The sequence below is a fragment of the Chrysemys picta genome, chromosome 12 (assembly GCF_011386835.1).
Source record: "Chrysemys picta bellii isolate R12L10 chromosome 12, ASM1138683v2, whole genome shotgun sequence".
NCBI lineage: Eukaryota > Metazoa > Chordata > Testudines > Emydidae > Chrysemys > Chrysemys picta.
The window spans coordinates 14,396,135-14,410,883 of record NC_088802.1 but is presented as its reverse complement, the minus strand read 5'-3'; the positions used below and the strand labels follow the sequence as shown (position 1 = coordinate 14,410,883).

The 14,749-nt window shown below is 50.4% G+C and overlaps 1 protein-coding gene across 1 annotated transcript in view; it reads left to right on the top strand.

Annotated features, from left to right (window-relative positions):
* Nucleotides 1-4,487, top strand: part of LOC135972180 (butyrophilin subfamily 1 member A1-like) — a 47,125-nt gene extending 42,638 nt beyond the window's left edge. The window contains exon 9 of the mRNA XM_065565102.1: nucleotides 3,740-4,487. Within this exon, the coding sequence (XP_065421174.1) occupies nucleotides 3,740-4,299 (560 nt within the window). The 3' untranslated portion in view covers nucleotides 4,300-4,487. The remainder of the gene's footprint in view (nucleotides 1-3,739) is intronic.
* Nucleotides 4,488-14,749: the final 10,262 nt, after the last annotated feature.

Sequence of the window (14,749 nt, the reverse complement as noted above, 5' to 3'; positions counted from 1 at the left end):
CCCAGGAGTCCATGCTGGGAGGCCCCAATGCCCAGGAGGCTGAGGGCTCTCGCTCCCCTGCCCTAGCGGTGAAGGGAGGGGCCCTGGAGCTGCTGTTTCCTGTCCCAAGAAGGGGGTGAAGGGGACATGGACACAGACAATGTCCCGGCTGGCACTGGGAGGGGCAGACCTGGCTCCACCCTGGGCTTCAGAGCCTGAGCTCCAGCCTGAGCCTGAACGTCTACGCGGCTATTTTTAATTCCAAAGAGGGAGCCCCACAAGCCTGAATCTGTCCAGCCCGTTCCAAGACTCGCTGCTGTCGGCTGTGTAGAATAGGGTGACCAGACAGCAAGTGTGAAAAATTGGGGCGGGGGTGGGGATAATAGGATCCTATACAAGAAAAAGACCCAAATATCGGGATTGTCCCTATAAAATCGGGACATCTGGTCACCCTAGTGTAGTAGGACCCAAAGTGTCTCCAGAGTCTGGGTGTGAAAGTTGCCAGCGTGTCTGACCCAGGGCTGGTTAATGAGAGTGGGGGGGCGGCTGGCGCGGTCGTTAGATGGAGACACCTGAGCCCCGGGCTCTGAGACGGTCTCTGTGACCATTATCTGCTCTGGGAGACGCCCAGGTGCAGCTGCAGAGGGTCTGTGCCACTCACAGCATCCATGGCACAAATGGCTCTGGGCAGAGAGTTCGGTTGGAGTCAAGTCTCCATTTTCAGCCTGATTTGTGGGGGTGAGATCACGGGCCCAGGGGGCATTTGTCTGCAAAGAGCAAATTAAACAGCAGCTCTGGAGTGTCCTGAACCTGGCCTGCCTGTAACACTGTGTTTCTGGGGATGTTGACAGTCACTCACTGCAAGTCACTGGGATTCGGGCTCCTAAGTTACTCAGACAGGTTTGCAGTGGAACTGGGTGAAATGTTTTGGACAAATAGTTTATTTGCTGCAAAATTATATTTCGGGTCAACAAACTATTTGCGAATCCACGTCGAGTTTGCTGTCGAGTTTCAATTAAGAGAAAAACGTTCTGCCACTTCCCTTCTAGTTTTTAGCCCAGTGGCTGGGCCCTCAGCTGGGAGCCCCAAGTTCAATCCCCCCATGTGATGCCATGAGGGCTTAAACTGCTGGGCTCCAGGTGTCTGATGACGTCCCCCTGTGTCTAAACATTGCCATGGTCACTGGGCCAGAGCGTGGGAGTGAGAACCACTCTGCAGCCCAGTGGGTTGGGCCCCCACTTGGGAGCCCAGAGTCCAGCTCCCCTGCTCCAGTGACCCTGTAATTATTGATCCATAACCCCAGTGAGAGGTCGGGTTACGGCCCCTGGCACAGCAGTCTCTCAGGCCATGTCTGCCGGGGTTTCCTTGCACTGATGTAGCTGCACTGGTGCAAATCCCTAGTGCAGACACGCTCTGTGCCTGTGAACTGGGACTGGTCCCTGGTGCAGCTTCTCCCAGATGGAGGGGGCATGAAGTGGGGAAATGCCCCCTCCCATCCCCACTGCCCTGGCCTCATTAGAAACAGCCCATTAGTATGCATTTATACCCCCCCCCCCCAGAATCATCCACTGTAATGCCCCGCAAGTAAGCCCAACCCAGACCACTGCCCCCGTGGGGGTGGGGCTGGTCCCGGCGACGGGAGGGGCTGGCTGTGGGGTTTTCCTGGCTGGAAGGTGGGGCCCGTGGGGCCTGCCAGCATGGAGAGTCCCAGCTGCTCCCCCTGGGGCAGGGCTGCACCCCCAGTGTGTGTGGGGACAACACCAACCTGCTCTTAGCGAGAAACCAACCACATATGACCCCAAAGCAAGAGAGATTCCCTGGGGTCTGCCTCTCCCTCACCCCTCTCTGGCTCCTGCCCCTCCATTACCCTTCCCTCACACCTGTGACCACCTGGACCCTACGTCTATTCTGCCCCCTCACCCACATCCCTCCCTTTCTTCTCACTCCCTTTCTGCTCCCCTGGGCCCCTGCCCCTCTACTCCCACTTTGCCTCCTGGCACGTGCCCCTGCCCTCCACCCATCTCTGCCCTGCTGGAAACCCCATCCCTTCTCCCCCCGCTGTCCTGGCATCTGCCCCTCTCCCCCAAACATCCTCTGCACCCTGGAGCCCATCCATCACTTCACACCCCCGCTGTGTCCTGGCATCCACCTCACCCCTTTCCCCCCTGCTGCCATGTCTCCCACCCCTCCCCTCACCCCCATCTGCTTCCCTGGTGCCTACCACTGCCATCACCTCCCCATCCTCTGATGGCCACCCCAACCCTCACCCTCCTCTGCTGTCCTGGCTTTTGCCCTTCTTACTCCCCTCAGCTCTCCTGGCACCTGCCCCTCTTCCCACCCTCTCTGACCCCTGGCACCCGCCCCTTCCCTCACCCCCGTGTGCCCAACCCTCCTCTAACCCCCTTCTGACCCCCTGGCACCTGCCTCTCCCCAGTCCCCTCTCCTAACACCTCCCTCTACCCACCTGCCTCTCTCCTCACCCCTTTCTGCCCCCTGGTGCCTATCCCTCCCTTCTCTGCCCTCCCTGTGTCTGCCCTTCTGCTCAACCCCCTCAATCCCCCTGGCACCTGCCCTTTCCCTTACCCACCGCACCCTTCTAGTGCCGACCCCTTCCCTTCCTCCCCCTGCCCCCAACATCTGACCCTCCCCTTGTCCCCTTACTCCCTGGTGCCCACCCCCAACACCACCCTCTGCCCCATTGACCCTGCTCTTCTCTCGCCCCTCTGCCACCATCACCCATGCCACTTTCTCTTTATTTCTCACCCCTGCCTCTCCCCTCAACCTCTGGTTCCATGACACCTGTACCCCTCACCACCCCTCCAGTCCCCTGGTGCCAGCTCCTCCTCTGCCCCAAGTCCCAGCTCTACCCTTGCCCCATCTGCCTTCCTGGTGCCTGCTGTTTCCTTTGCCCCCTCTGCCTGTCTGATGCAAGTCCCTTCCCTTGCCCCCCTTTGTGACCCCTGGTCTCAGCCCTTCCCCTCACCTCAGCACTGCCCCACCCCTCACCTCTCCCTCTCCTAACCTCTGGGTCCCACCCCTCCCTTCATCCTCCCTCTGCCATCCTGGTGCCCACATCTCCCTTCACACCCCTCTTCCCCCCAGGGCCTGCCCTTCTCCACACCCCTTTCTCTGCCCCCTTCTGCTCACCTGCTCCTTCACCCTCCCATTCTGCCCTTATGGCACCAGTGCCTGCCCATTCACTTCCCCCCCTATGGTTCCACCTACCCCACTCCTCATCAGCTCACGATCCCCTTGATTTCCACTGCCCCATTGGAGCTCCCTCACACCCCTCTGCCCCCTGGTGCTAGCCCCTTCCCTTGCTTCCCTGTGCCCCCTGGGATCCATGCCCTTCTTCTGCCCTGATGCCCACCCCTCCCCTCACCCCCTGCATCTCCCTGGAACCTGCCCTTCACCCCCCTCTCTCCTCCTGGTGCCCACCCCTTCTCTTGTCCCCCCATTGCCCTTGTACCACTCCCCTCTGCCCCTCCCTCCACCCCCTCTGCTCCTGTCACCGCCCCCTCCCCTTTTATCTCCCAGCATCAGCCTGTCCCCTCCCCCGTCTCCACTGACACCTTCTCACCCCCTCCCCTGCTCCTTCTGCCCTTTCCCCTCACTGTCTCCTCACAGGTAGAGGGGCCCTGACTCCCCTCAGGCAACAGTCCCCTCCCCCCCAGCGATTAACGGGGATGCAGGTTAATTTCCCTTTGATCCCAGTGACCAGCCCCAGCCCCCGGCCCTGACTCTGTGACTGTCTCCCCAGTGGACGTGACTCTGGATCCAGACACGGCAAATCCCAAACTCGTCCTGTCTGAGGATCGGAAACGTGTGAGACGCGGAGACACACGCCAGGATCTGCCCGACAACCCTGAGAGATTTGATCCTTGTCCCTGTGTCCTGGGCACTGAGGAGTTCGCGGGCGGGAGGCGTTACTGGGAGGTGGAGGTGGGAGACAAGCCGAGATGGGCTCTCGGGGTTTGTAGGAAATCTGTGATCAGGAAGGGGCAGGTCACATTCACACCTGAGGATGGATACTGGGCCATGCGGCTGTGGTATGGGAGATACGAGGCCTGCACCTCCTCCTGGACCCCCCTCCCCGTGAACGTCAGGCCCAGCCGGGTGGGGATTTTCCTGGACTATGAGGCGGGCGAGGTCTCATTTTACAATGTGACTGACAGGTCCCATCTCTTCACTTTCACTGACACCTTCTCCGGGACGCTCCGCCCTTATTTCAGTCCTGGTCTCAACACTGGGGGTACAAACGCGGCTCCCCTGATAATCTGCCCGGTCCCAGCTGAGGCCGGAGGGAATCTCTGTCCCTGACAGTGACCCCGCGGCACAGACTGTCCCCTCCCAGCCCTGCTGCTCTTCCCGTTCCCCTGTGGTGGGGGCCAGTTACTGCAGCAACTGGACTTTTTGTGCTGACCGGACGCTGCCAGTTTCCCTTTTCAACTGGAGGTTCCAGTCAAAAACCAGACACCTGGGAACCCCCAGCCCTCACCTTTCCCCGTCCCCTGCCTAGGGGCAGAAGGTGGTGGTGGATGGGGAAAGGTGAGGGCTGGGGGGTTGCCAGGTGTCTGGTTTTCTGTCAGAATTTTCTACACCTGTGAAATCTCAATATAAAATATGAAAGAAAAAAGATTATTTTAATTTAGAAAATATTATTGTAACAAGGTGTAAATACAAGAATATTTTAATTTACATTTCAACAGTATTTCAAAAACAAGGATATAAATATATTTGTAGAAATGGAATTATTTACATTTTTCCCCCCTCAAATCTATAGTGAAGTTTAACTTCTCTAAATAAAGTCATTTGTATTTCAACTGTGGAATTTCAAGAAATCCAAAATATTTATCTTAACAAAATAAACTATTAAATTGTCAGACTGGGGTGTTCAGTTACAATGTACATGTGTCATAAACATCACAACTACACACATGTGCAGCTGCTCTCTCTCTCTCTCTCTCCCCCCCCCCTTTGATTGTCTTAACTGGTTCGCTCTGGCAGGAAGGGCACATACACCCACCTCCTGCATTACACCTTTGAAAATTAATAGTTGAAAAAATGGTAGAATTAATTAAGCAATATATTTAAATTAACTCACACAAGATTATAAAATAATCTTTGAACTTCTGTCAGCATTAATTCATGTGATTTTTAACTTTCTAGCTACATATAATTGGTAATCAAGATATGACCCTTCCTTTCTTTTTCTCACATCAATTAACAAAACCGAGTCCCCAACCTCAAATGCTATCTTTCTACGCACAGAAATCTCTTCTACAATCTCCATTTTTTAGTTTATTTTTCTTTAGGCATAGTATTTGCAGGCAATGTACTGTCAGTGTCCACTGTTGATTTCAATATACTGCCGGGCTCTTCATGTTCTTGGTTATAAGGACACAACAAATGCACTTTGATAAAGAAATAGAGAAGGGGTTGTATTCCTTTACTGAATCATCACAAATTAACTTAATTGCGTTAAAGACGCCAGCACTTAATGACACACAACATGAAATTTGGTGAAGCTTTTTGGCAAACCTTTCTTTTTGACAATAAATCAGTTGAAAGGGTGATATTTTTGTTGTCATGTTAGGTTTAGAGTGCAAAGAATAGAAAGTTGCTCCAGGAAATTCATCACAATTCCTCTGGGTTCTGTCCACCACCTTCTCTAATGCTCTGTAAAAATAGTGACCGATTGATCTAATTCCTTGAAATTAGTGATTGAACCTAATTTCTTGAAGAGCGAGCTGAGCAGAGTCTGAGGGCGGCACATCACATGGCATTGCTAGGACTACTTTCTGTTTTAAACGTGATGTGTTATGAACATTTTCAATGTAATCATTCAGTTTGAAGATTTATTCACAATATGCCATCCATGGCAGAGTGCCCTAAACTTACATTAATTATTTGAAAATAAATACCCTAAAATTATCTTTTGATGGATTTGTGCTTTTTATCCAATCTACTGGTGTCTAGGTGGCATGGGCTCCTGAAGCTAAGTGTTCGTCTTAGTTTTTAACAGAGGGAAATTTTAATCTAAAAATAGATAATTTTTCCCTAAAATTTCCTTCAGAAATATCTGCGTTCCTTTCCCTATTTCTCACTGAATTATGTGTAATTACTGTGCTTTCTTGTCCAATCTTATTGTGTTATTACATGGGGAAATATGTTGGCAAATAGGTTAATATACAACATGGTTTTTACTATCTGACAAGACATAAAAATGTGTTGTCACTCACAATTGACAGCATGAAGTGTCATGAAGAGATTGCAGCAATGTTCATTTTTAAATTTCTAACTATGAATGGGCTCCTCCATCAGTTCCTGCAACCCCTGGCTGGCAGACCTCTCTGTGAATGAAGCAGCAGGCAGTCTGCCAGGGAACTTCCACCAAGTGTCCTTATGACTTTTTATGGTGCATCACAACAGAGCAGCAGTTACGAGGAGCCCCCTTCCTGCCCCCTGGTTCAGACTTTCATACTGCTGCTTTCTTCTCAACGCTGAGCTAGTGACCTCCTCAGGCTCCCTACAGGTGCCAGTGATCCCCTCTGCCCTTCCAAACCCAAACTACTCAGTCCCTCCTCCTCTAACTGCACCCGGTGCCCTGGGTGTTCTCAGTGACCAGGGTGCTGGCTTCCAAAGGGCTCTGTTTGTAGCTGCTAACAGTTCCCGTCACACGGCCATCATTCTGTGATTGACCATATAGTGAAAATAACACCAGATGTAAACTGTGACCTCATTATTCAATTCAGAACCTAGATCTGCCAGTATCTGCTCTGGACAGTCATGTTGATATATAATTTTACATGTCTTCTTCTCCACCTCATGTGCTGTCATAGATCTAAATGGAAATTCTTCTGCCTATTTTGAAAAATCATCTGTAGCTGTCAGTACAAACTGGTATCGCTTCTGTGGTACTGGATAGAGCCCGATTCAATCTGCTCCCAGCAATTCCCACAGTTTAACAACATATGTGCAAGAACAAAGGCTAGAGTTATAATTTGGATCTTTCCTGTGACATTTTTGTTATAATCCCATATATAGTAAGCAAAGTAAATGTTATCATGTGGATTCTATAATAGTTGATGTCTCCACACAGTCAGAATCTAACTTTTGGTGTTTTTCAGAAGTAAATAAATACAGGCCCAACTTCTGCAACTGAAAACTTGCATAAATACGCTGTGCAGGGGCCATGAGTGATATAGGCCCATGGTGCCCGGGCTCCAGCAATACTCAGGGCCTGGGGGCCCAACTCCACCAATGTTTGAGGCCGGGTCTCTCCCACTGCCCCACCTGCCACCCTCACGTGCCTCCCCTGGAGCATCCCTGCCTGCGCCTTGTGCAGCAGAAGGCTGACCTGTAGGGTGACCAGTCAGCAAGTGTGAAAAATCGGGACAGGGGTGGGGGGTAATAGGAGCCTATACAAGAGAGAGACCCAAAAATCGGGACTGTCCCTATAAAATCAGGACATCTGGTCACCCTACTGCCCTGCTGCTCCGTGCCGCGCTACCTCACAGGAAAGGGACCAGCGCTGGTGGCAGGCTGAGGGAGCTATTGCGTCTGCAGAGGGAGAAGGGGAGGAGGCACACATGTTATGGCAGTTCCCCCTCTCCCCCCAGCACCCACCGGGAGACGACTCCAACTCCGAGGGGGCTTCCTGGAGTCTGGACCTGAGCAGCTGGGACTTGGGTGAGTGTCGGACTCATGACACCCTGCCCCCTCCCCACCTGCAGTCACCACTCCTGCCCCAAGCTTGGCATGGGGCAGCCCCATCCCGTGAGGCTACGGTGAGGGGCAGCAGCAGGGGAGGAGGTGCACACATGACAGCAGCCCCCCACCTCCGACATTCACCACAATAGAGGCGAGGGGGCTTCCTGGACCTGAGCAGCTGGGGCTTGGGTGAGTGTCATGACACCCTACCCCCCCACTTCCCCCTGCCTGCAGTCACCACTCCTGCCCCAGGCTGGGCAAGGGGCAGCCCCATCCCCCACTGAACAATGATGAAAAGTGTTTGCTGCCTCCCGAAGAACATCACAAAAGAAGGGGCTACATTTTGTTTTTGTTTTGAGGGTTATTGATCCAAGAGTGCTGGGTTGTTTCCATATTCAAAAGAGTATTAATCAAGTTGACATTCTTAATTAAATATTTTTTTCTGACGATAGTGATATTGTGCAATAGAGGGAAAGTGTTAAACGCTTACTGTTTCCAGTCCATTTTTACATTATTTTTAAAAATATAGATTGGCTTACAAGACAGGTGTGTGTGGGAGGAAGGGGGTGGTGCCAGAACATGGACCTGTTCTGGGCACCAAAAAAATTATACAAACTTGCTGCCCCTGATGCTCTGCCAGCACAATGGTGAACAGAAGTTGTTGCTGCACTATGATATCATTAGTTCACATGGGCACTTGTTATAGCTGATTAAAGGCTTTATTGTGCAGCAATAATAAATACAGATAATGATAAACAATTAGCTTGGCCAATGTTTAAAAACACTTCAGATGTATTTAACATGGGTAAAGATGCAAAGTGTTTGATTTAACAGGGAGCCATCCCCTCAGGTTCACTTCATTGCAGGGGTTGTAAAGTTAATTCCAATCGAAACAGGACATTTGCCTGGCCTGAGATCCTGTATGAACCCCCTCCCGGGGTGTCCTCATTTCTGTCCCCAGCAACTGCATCTGAGGAGGGGGGAGGCCAATGCTAATGTGGCTGCATCCTCCAGACTTTCCACAGACAGTCCCCCATCCTAGCTGTGCGGGGAGGGGGCTGCATTAGGGATTTGCACATCACAGCTGTGGAGGGACCCATCCAGACATGCAGGACTGTGGTCAGAGATATGTCTGAGAACAGGGGGGGTCTCATGGGGAGTGTGAGATGTGGATGGAGAACTGGTCCTAAGGTCAGTATTTTCTGTGGCCACTATCTGGGGATTTCTGTTGTTTCTGGTTCTGTTTTTAAACATAAAGAATTTAGGGGCAAAAAGAGCAGGGGGGATGGGGAGAAATTAACAAAGGGGAAAGTGAGGCTGAGTCTCTGGGGAAACATCCCGGCAGTGAGATCTGTGGTTTTGGGGAACTATCCCCACAGGGCCAGCCCCGGGCACCCCATTATTCCATGTTGCCTCTGGGAACCCTGCATCACCAAGCCCCCCGAGACCTCTCAGTGCGTATGAGCTGAAACAGCCCCACAGCCACCTCTGTGCCCTGCTCTGGGCCTCTCCCTGTGCTGCCTGCAGACTGAGTGAGGCACAGGCATCGGTAGCAGCCTGGTGTATTGCCGCCTCCAGGATTCCCCAGTTGGCAGCAGGTGGTGCTGCCCCCCACAGTGTGTCAGCTGCACTGCACAGCAGTTACTCCACCCTCCCCCAAGGAGGAGCTGCCCCTGCTGGTGACAGGTCTCTGCAGGGCCAGGTCCCCTAAGCAAGAGCCCCTGGTGAGTCGCACTCGAACACACAGTGCAACAGGAGAGAGTCTAAGGAGAGATCCTGGGGGAAGCAGAATCAATTGTGCACAGGCCCTAGAGTGCCAGAGCTCCAGGCTTTGGGCTGTTCTGCCTGTAGCTAGTGTCATGAGGTGAGGCCCATTGTTGTGAAATGAATGAATGAGACTGAATTTCCCCTCCCTGCTCCTCTCCCAGCTGCCCTGGCTGCTGCAGCCCCCCCATCCCACCCCCGCTCCATCTCTAGGAGGCTCTCACCTCTCCAGTCTGCCTTGATTTTGAACTTGGGCAAAATTTCTCCTGAATTTGCATCACTCGCAGCTGGGAGGAGTTAGAGGGAGACTTTCACCAACAGGTGTAAATACCATCCACCATCACGGCAGGGTGTGTGGAGACCTCCTGCGAAATCCCTGCCCTGTTCACCAGAACCAAACTGGCTATGACAGCGGGTTCCCCATGAGGAGTTATTGTCCCCCCATTTCTGTAGGTGGCTTCTCAATAGCCCACAGAGGGGATTAAAGGTGCTGTTACCCCCAACTCTGTCATCAAGGTCCCACATTTGCCCACCGCTCCCAGTGCCAGGGGCCCCAAGTGTCTCCCACTTCCTGCTTCCAGATTTCTGACACAATCAGTGCAGTTCTACCCGCTGATGCCTAGAACATTTGCTGAAGTGTTGGAATTGATCAGATGCAACATTGAACCATTTTTGTGTTACAGACAGAGAGGTGAAATGCATTGAGTTGAATGTAAGGCCTCTGTACCTCAAAGCAGCATCCTGGAACCCCCATATTCACCAGTCAGATAATTATGAAATGTTTTGTACAAAGTATGCCTTGTGAGGTATCATTTTGAAAGTCTTGATCTGTTGGATTGTATGTGAAGTTATGAATTATTGCTATATGTGTTACTAAAATATGTTGTCAGGTTGGGAACACCACAACTAGCCTTTCAGGTACAACAATGGAGTAGACAGACACCGGTTAATGGCTCATCAACACCCACCAAAGAAAGAATCCACTATTCAGAAACTGTGTACAATGGAGACTGCTTGACGAATGGGGACTGACTGACCCCCCCATGTCACAGCAAAAGATCTTTCTAGCAAGCTGGAAGAAACTATAACAGAAGGGGGTCCCAGGCTGGAAAAGAGTCCTAGCCTGTGTATTGAGGAACTAGACCATCTGTCAGGGTGAGACACTACTTGATTCAAATCCTGTTTAGTTTGTAGAATTTAGCCTGTGAATTTATTTTAATTTCTTAGTTAACCAGCTTTGATCTCTACATTTGCTACAAATAACCACTTAAAATATATCTTTCTGTAGTCAATAAATCTGTTTGATATTTAATCTAAAAGTGTGTGTTTTGGTTGAAGTTCCTGGAAAATCTCAGCTCAGTTTATGAAGGTGAGTGCATGTCCTCTCCACATCAACGGAGGGGGCAGACTGGGTAATGACCTTATATTGGCCAGGCTTCTGACCAGGGCAGGACAACACAGTTCTGGGGTTCAAGGCTGGGGAGCTGGGGGGAATTGGCTGGAGTCTCCCTATTGATAGTTCATGAGTGTCTGGGAGATCATTCATGTAACTCAGTTGGGTGTGTCCCTGCCTGTGAATGTCTGTGTAAGTGCAGCACCTGCCAGAGTTTTGTGGCTTGACGTCAGTATCACAGCATGAGAAGGATGCCCCAGGTTGGTGGGAAAGGGGGTTCAGTGATCCCACAGTCCAGGTTGCACCCCAGGGACCCCATCACAGCCTCTCAAACTCGGCCAAATATGGATGAAGGGCTGAACACTTCAAAGAGTCAAGTTCCTAAGTCCCTATTTTAAGCACTAAGTCCTGGTTTTGGCACCATCGTGATGCTCAAAGCCTCTGTCAAACCTGTAGGTGCCTAAATTCACTTGGCCCCTAAGTTTTTTGAAGTAAAAGTTCCATTTGCAGCTATGCTTGAATCTCTAGGCACGTGCAATGCTGCCTCCCTGTGGGCATCTGGGCCCTTCAAATCTCTGCTCAAGCCCGGCTGCCGGAGCTCCGGCGGGGATTTGAAGGGCCCAGGGCTCCCCGCAGTAGCTGGAGCCCTGGGCCCTTTCAATCACCGTCGCCGAAGCCGGTCCAGTGCAGCACACTTTCACCTCTGGATCCACTCCACAGATGGGCGCTCCCTTCTCACCTCCTTGGACAGGCTTGGCTGAGAGACGAAGGACTAAATGGGATCAGAGACTGAAAACTCCTCCCAGCTCTAGAGCTGATCCTGGCTTGTGCAGGGTTCAGACATGGTCACAGCCCAGGATGTCCCTGCTCTGGGGCTAAATAGTTGAATCCAGTCTCCCAGGCTTTAAGCCCAGCTCTGATCTCACCTCTGGAGCAAACCACCCTGACAACCTGCCCAACTCTAACCCCACAGAGGGAGAACAGCACCCGCCCTGGATCTCACATGATGGCAGCATCGCTGGAAGGACCCTTGACTAAAAACAAAGCAGGGCAGAGACCCAAAGCATGTCCCAAGGTATTTGCAAAATAAAACAGGGATATTTTCCTCCTGCATTGTATCAACAGCTCCTGGGATGCATCCACTAGAGAAACCCACAGCTCGAGCTGCCCTGTCTGCTTGAAGTCAGTCACCAAGAGGTACCCAGCGGTGAAGACTAAAAACTAAGGGCCAGGTCATGAGCTTGTATCAATTGTTACACTTCCATTGAGTTCATGGTAGTTTGGATTATTTACGACAACTGGGAATCTGGGTCTTTGATTTCCATCGAGCGATGTCAATTTCCATCAGCTGGGGATCTAGCCCATTACACGGCTATAAATCCAGATTTTTTGCCTGCCAATCTGATCTGAAGCAGATTCAAAAGTTCTGAACCGGTCCACACTTTCTTAGCTCTTTGCCCCATGGGTTTAATTACAAGTGTAACTTTTGTTGGTGACGGAGAATGGTTCAGTCCCACTAGGGAGAGAACTTTGGAGGAATTCAGTGTTGCACGGTTTTCAAATATCTGATCTTCAACTTCTGTTGGGATGAATGGCCCAGAATCTACCTTTCTTTCTCAGCCATTACATTAATTTTTCTCTTACTACAGACAGCACTACACTAAAAAGCTCAGTGGGCGGCAGATGCGATGCTGAATGACTTTTTAAAACATTTAGTTCACATTGGTCGCCCAGCAGGTGTAAATTGGCTGTAGCTCCTTTGGAGTCAATGGGCCCTGCTGCCTGTTCTGCAGAGTGTTAATCGCCCACTTCATTTTAATTGGTCTCCTACAACATGTTTGATCCCCTTACACATAACAATCTGTCCCACCTTGTACTGATCGTGGACACTATGGGTCTCTTCTCCAGACCAGAGGAAGAGCTCTGTGAAGCACAAAAGCTTGTCCCATCCACCAACAGAAGTTGGTTCAATAAAAAATGTTACCTCAACTTCTTTGTCTCTCTCAAAATCTTGAAAAGTCTTGCAGGATGGGAAACCCATTTCCCACCCAGCTGCACTCATCAAGTGTTCTCCCTGCGCTGTGCCTGGTTCCCCTGTCGATCTAGATAACAATACAACGTAGCTGTAGATCTCAAAGTGATTTATCAAGCCGGGTCAGTATCATCATCCTCATTTTTTAGATTGTACAGAGAGGGGAAGTGACTGGCCAGAGGTCACACAGCAGCTCTGAGGAATATAACCCGGGTGTCATGAGTCCCAGTCCCTTAGGATATGTCTACACAGGGATAAAAGCCCTGTGCATGGCTGCGGCAGGCCTGGGTCAGCTGACTCAGGGTTGCAGAGCTTGGGGAGTGGGGCTAAAAATTGCTGTGTAGGATCCCAGAGCTCGGGGTCCAGCCAGGGTCCAAATGTCTACACAGCAATTTTTCAGCCCCGGAGCCCAAGCCCCATAAGCTTGAGTCAGCTGACCCAGGCCAGCCATGTTTTTTTTATCCCTGTGAAGACAGACCTTAGTAATGTTGCTCCATCTGATCATGTAGCAATTGTGACACTGACAGGCCAGCTCAGGTCAGAGCAATAGAAAAGAAAGAAAGAAGAATAATGGAGATATCCTATCTCCTAGAACTGGAAGGGACCTTGAAAGGTCATCAAGTCCAGCCCCCTGCCTTCACTAGCAGGACCAAGTACTGATTTTGCCCCAGATCTGTAAGTGGCCCCCTCAAGGATTGAACTCACAACCCTGGGTTTAGCAGGCCAATGCTCAAACCACTGAGCTATCCGTCCCCCCAATAGGCCAATGCACTTGTGTGTTGTTAGGGCTCCCCTACCCTCCCTTGGGTCTTGTCACGCAGACAGAAAGCAGATAGCGAGAGTCCAAAATGCAGGCAGTGCGATGTTTATTGGGGTTAACAAGCAAGCATAACCACAGCTCTTTATACCGGTAGAGCTTCCTCTCCCTCCTTCTTTGTAGTGGACTTAATTATACCTGTAGTGTACGCCCCTGGTACCACCCTTGCAATTTATGGTCCTATTCCGTTTTGGAGGGTCTTGAGTCTGGAGGCTTCGGTACCACCTCTTTTGTACCCCCTGGGAGGGGTAGGGAGTGAAGTTATGCACCGGTCAGGGTTACCATTTTTATTGGTTTTTAGTGTTCCTTATAGCTTCCCCCCATCTCCCTGGCTCCTCACGACTGGTTACTTGACCTTGTCTTGGGAGAGGAGTCAGGCAGCCGGCAATTATACACTGTATATCAAACTCCCACCATATCCAGCAACACTTTAATTCTATTTCTTATCTTTTCTCTTTGCACTAAAAAAAACCCATCTGGCTCTAGGCAGAAGCAACACACGGTGTTTTTTTCCCCCTTTTTCACATATGTTGATAAGGGTATAAGACACAAACAATTATATTTTAAAAACTTCAAAATTCAAGTGGGCAAACAAAACCCAAAATTCTATCTCAGGCAAATAAATAGGCCTACATACTATATTACCATCACTAACGTGTGAATATCAAAGAAATGTTAAGTGTACTAATTCACTCGAGTGTTAATTTAGTTCAAAGAAAATGGGAATCATATTGCCTTCATTTATCTGTAACCTGTTGAATGCTATCCCTTTACATTATGTATATCCCTGTATTTAATTAACCCTAGATCCACAGTGTGAATTTACTTGATATGTGAACTTCATGAAAACTAAGGAAGGATTGTTGTATACTGTTACATTTTTACATCCCATGTATCCCGGTAATTACGTTTGCTCATCAAATGCGATTGGAGCCTTGGAAATGTAAATGAAGAACATGCTAACTTCAAAGCACGGGTCATTGTGTTTGACAAAGGGAAATCCACTGACCCTGTCTGGGTTTAGTCAACAGGGGAAAAACCCATGCTGTAA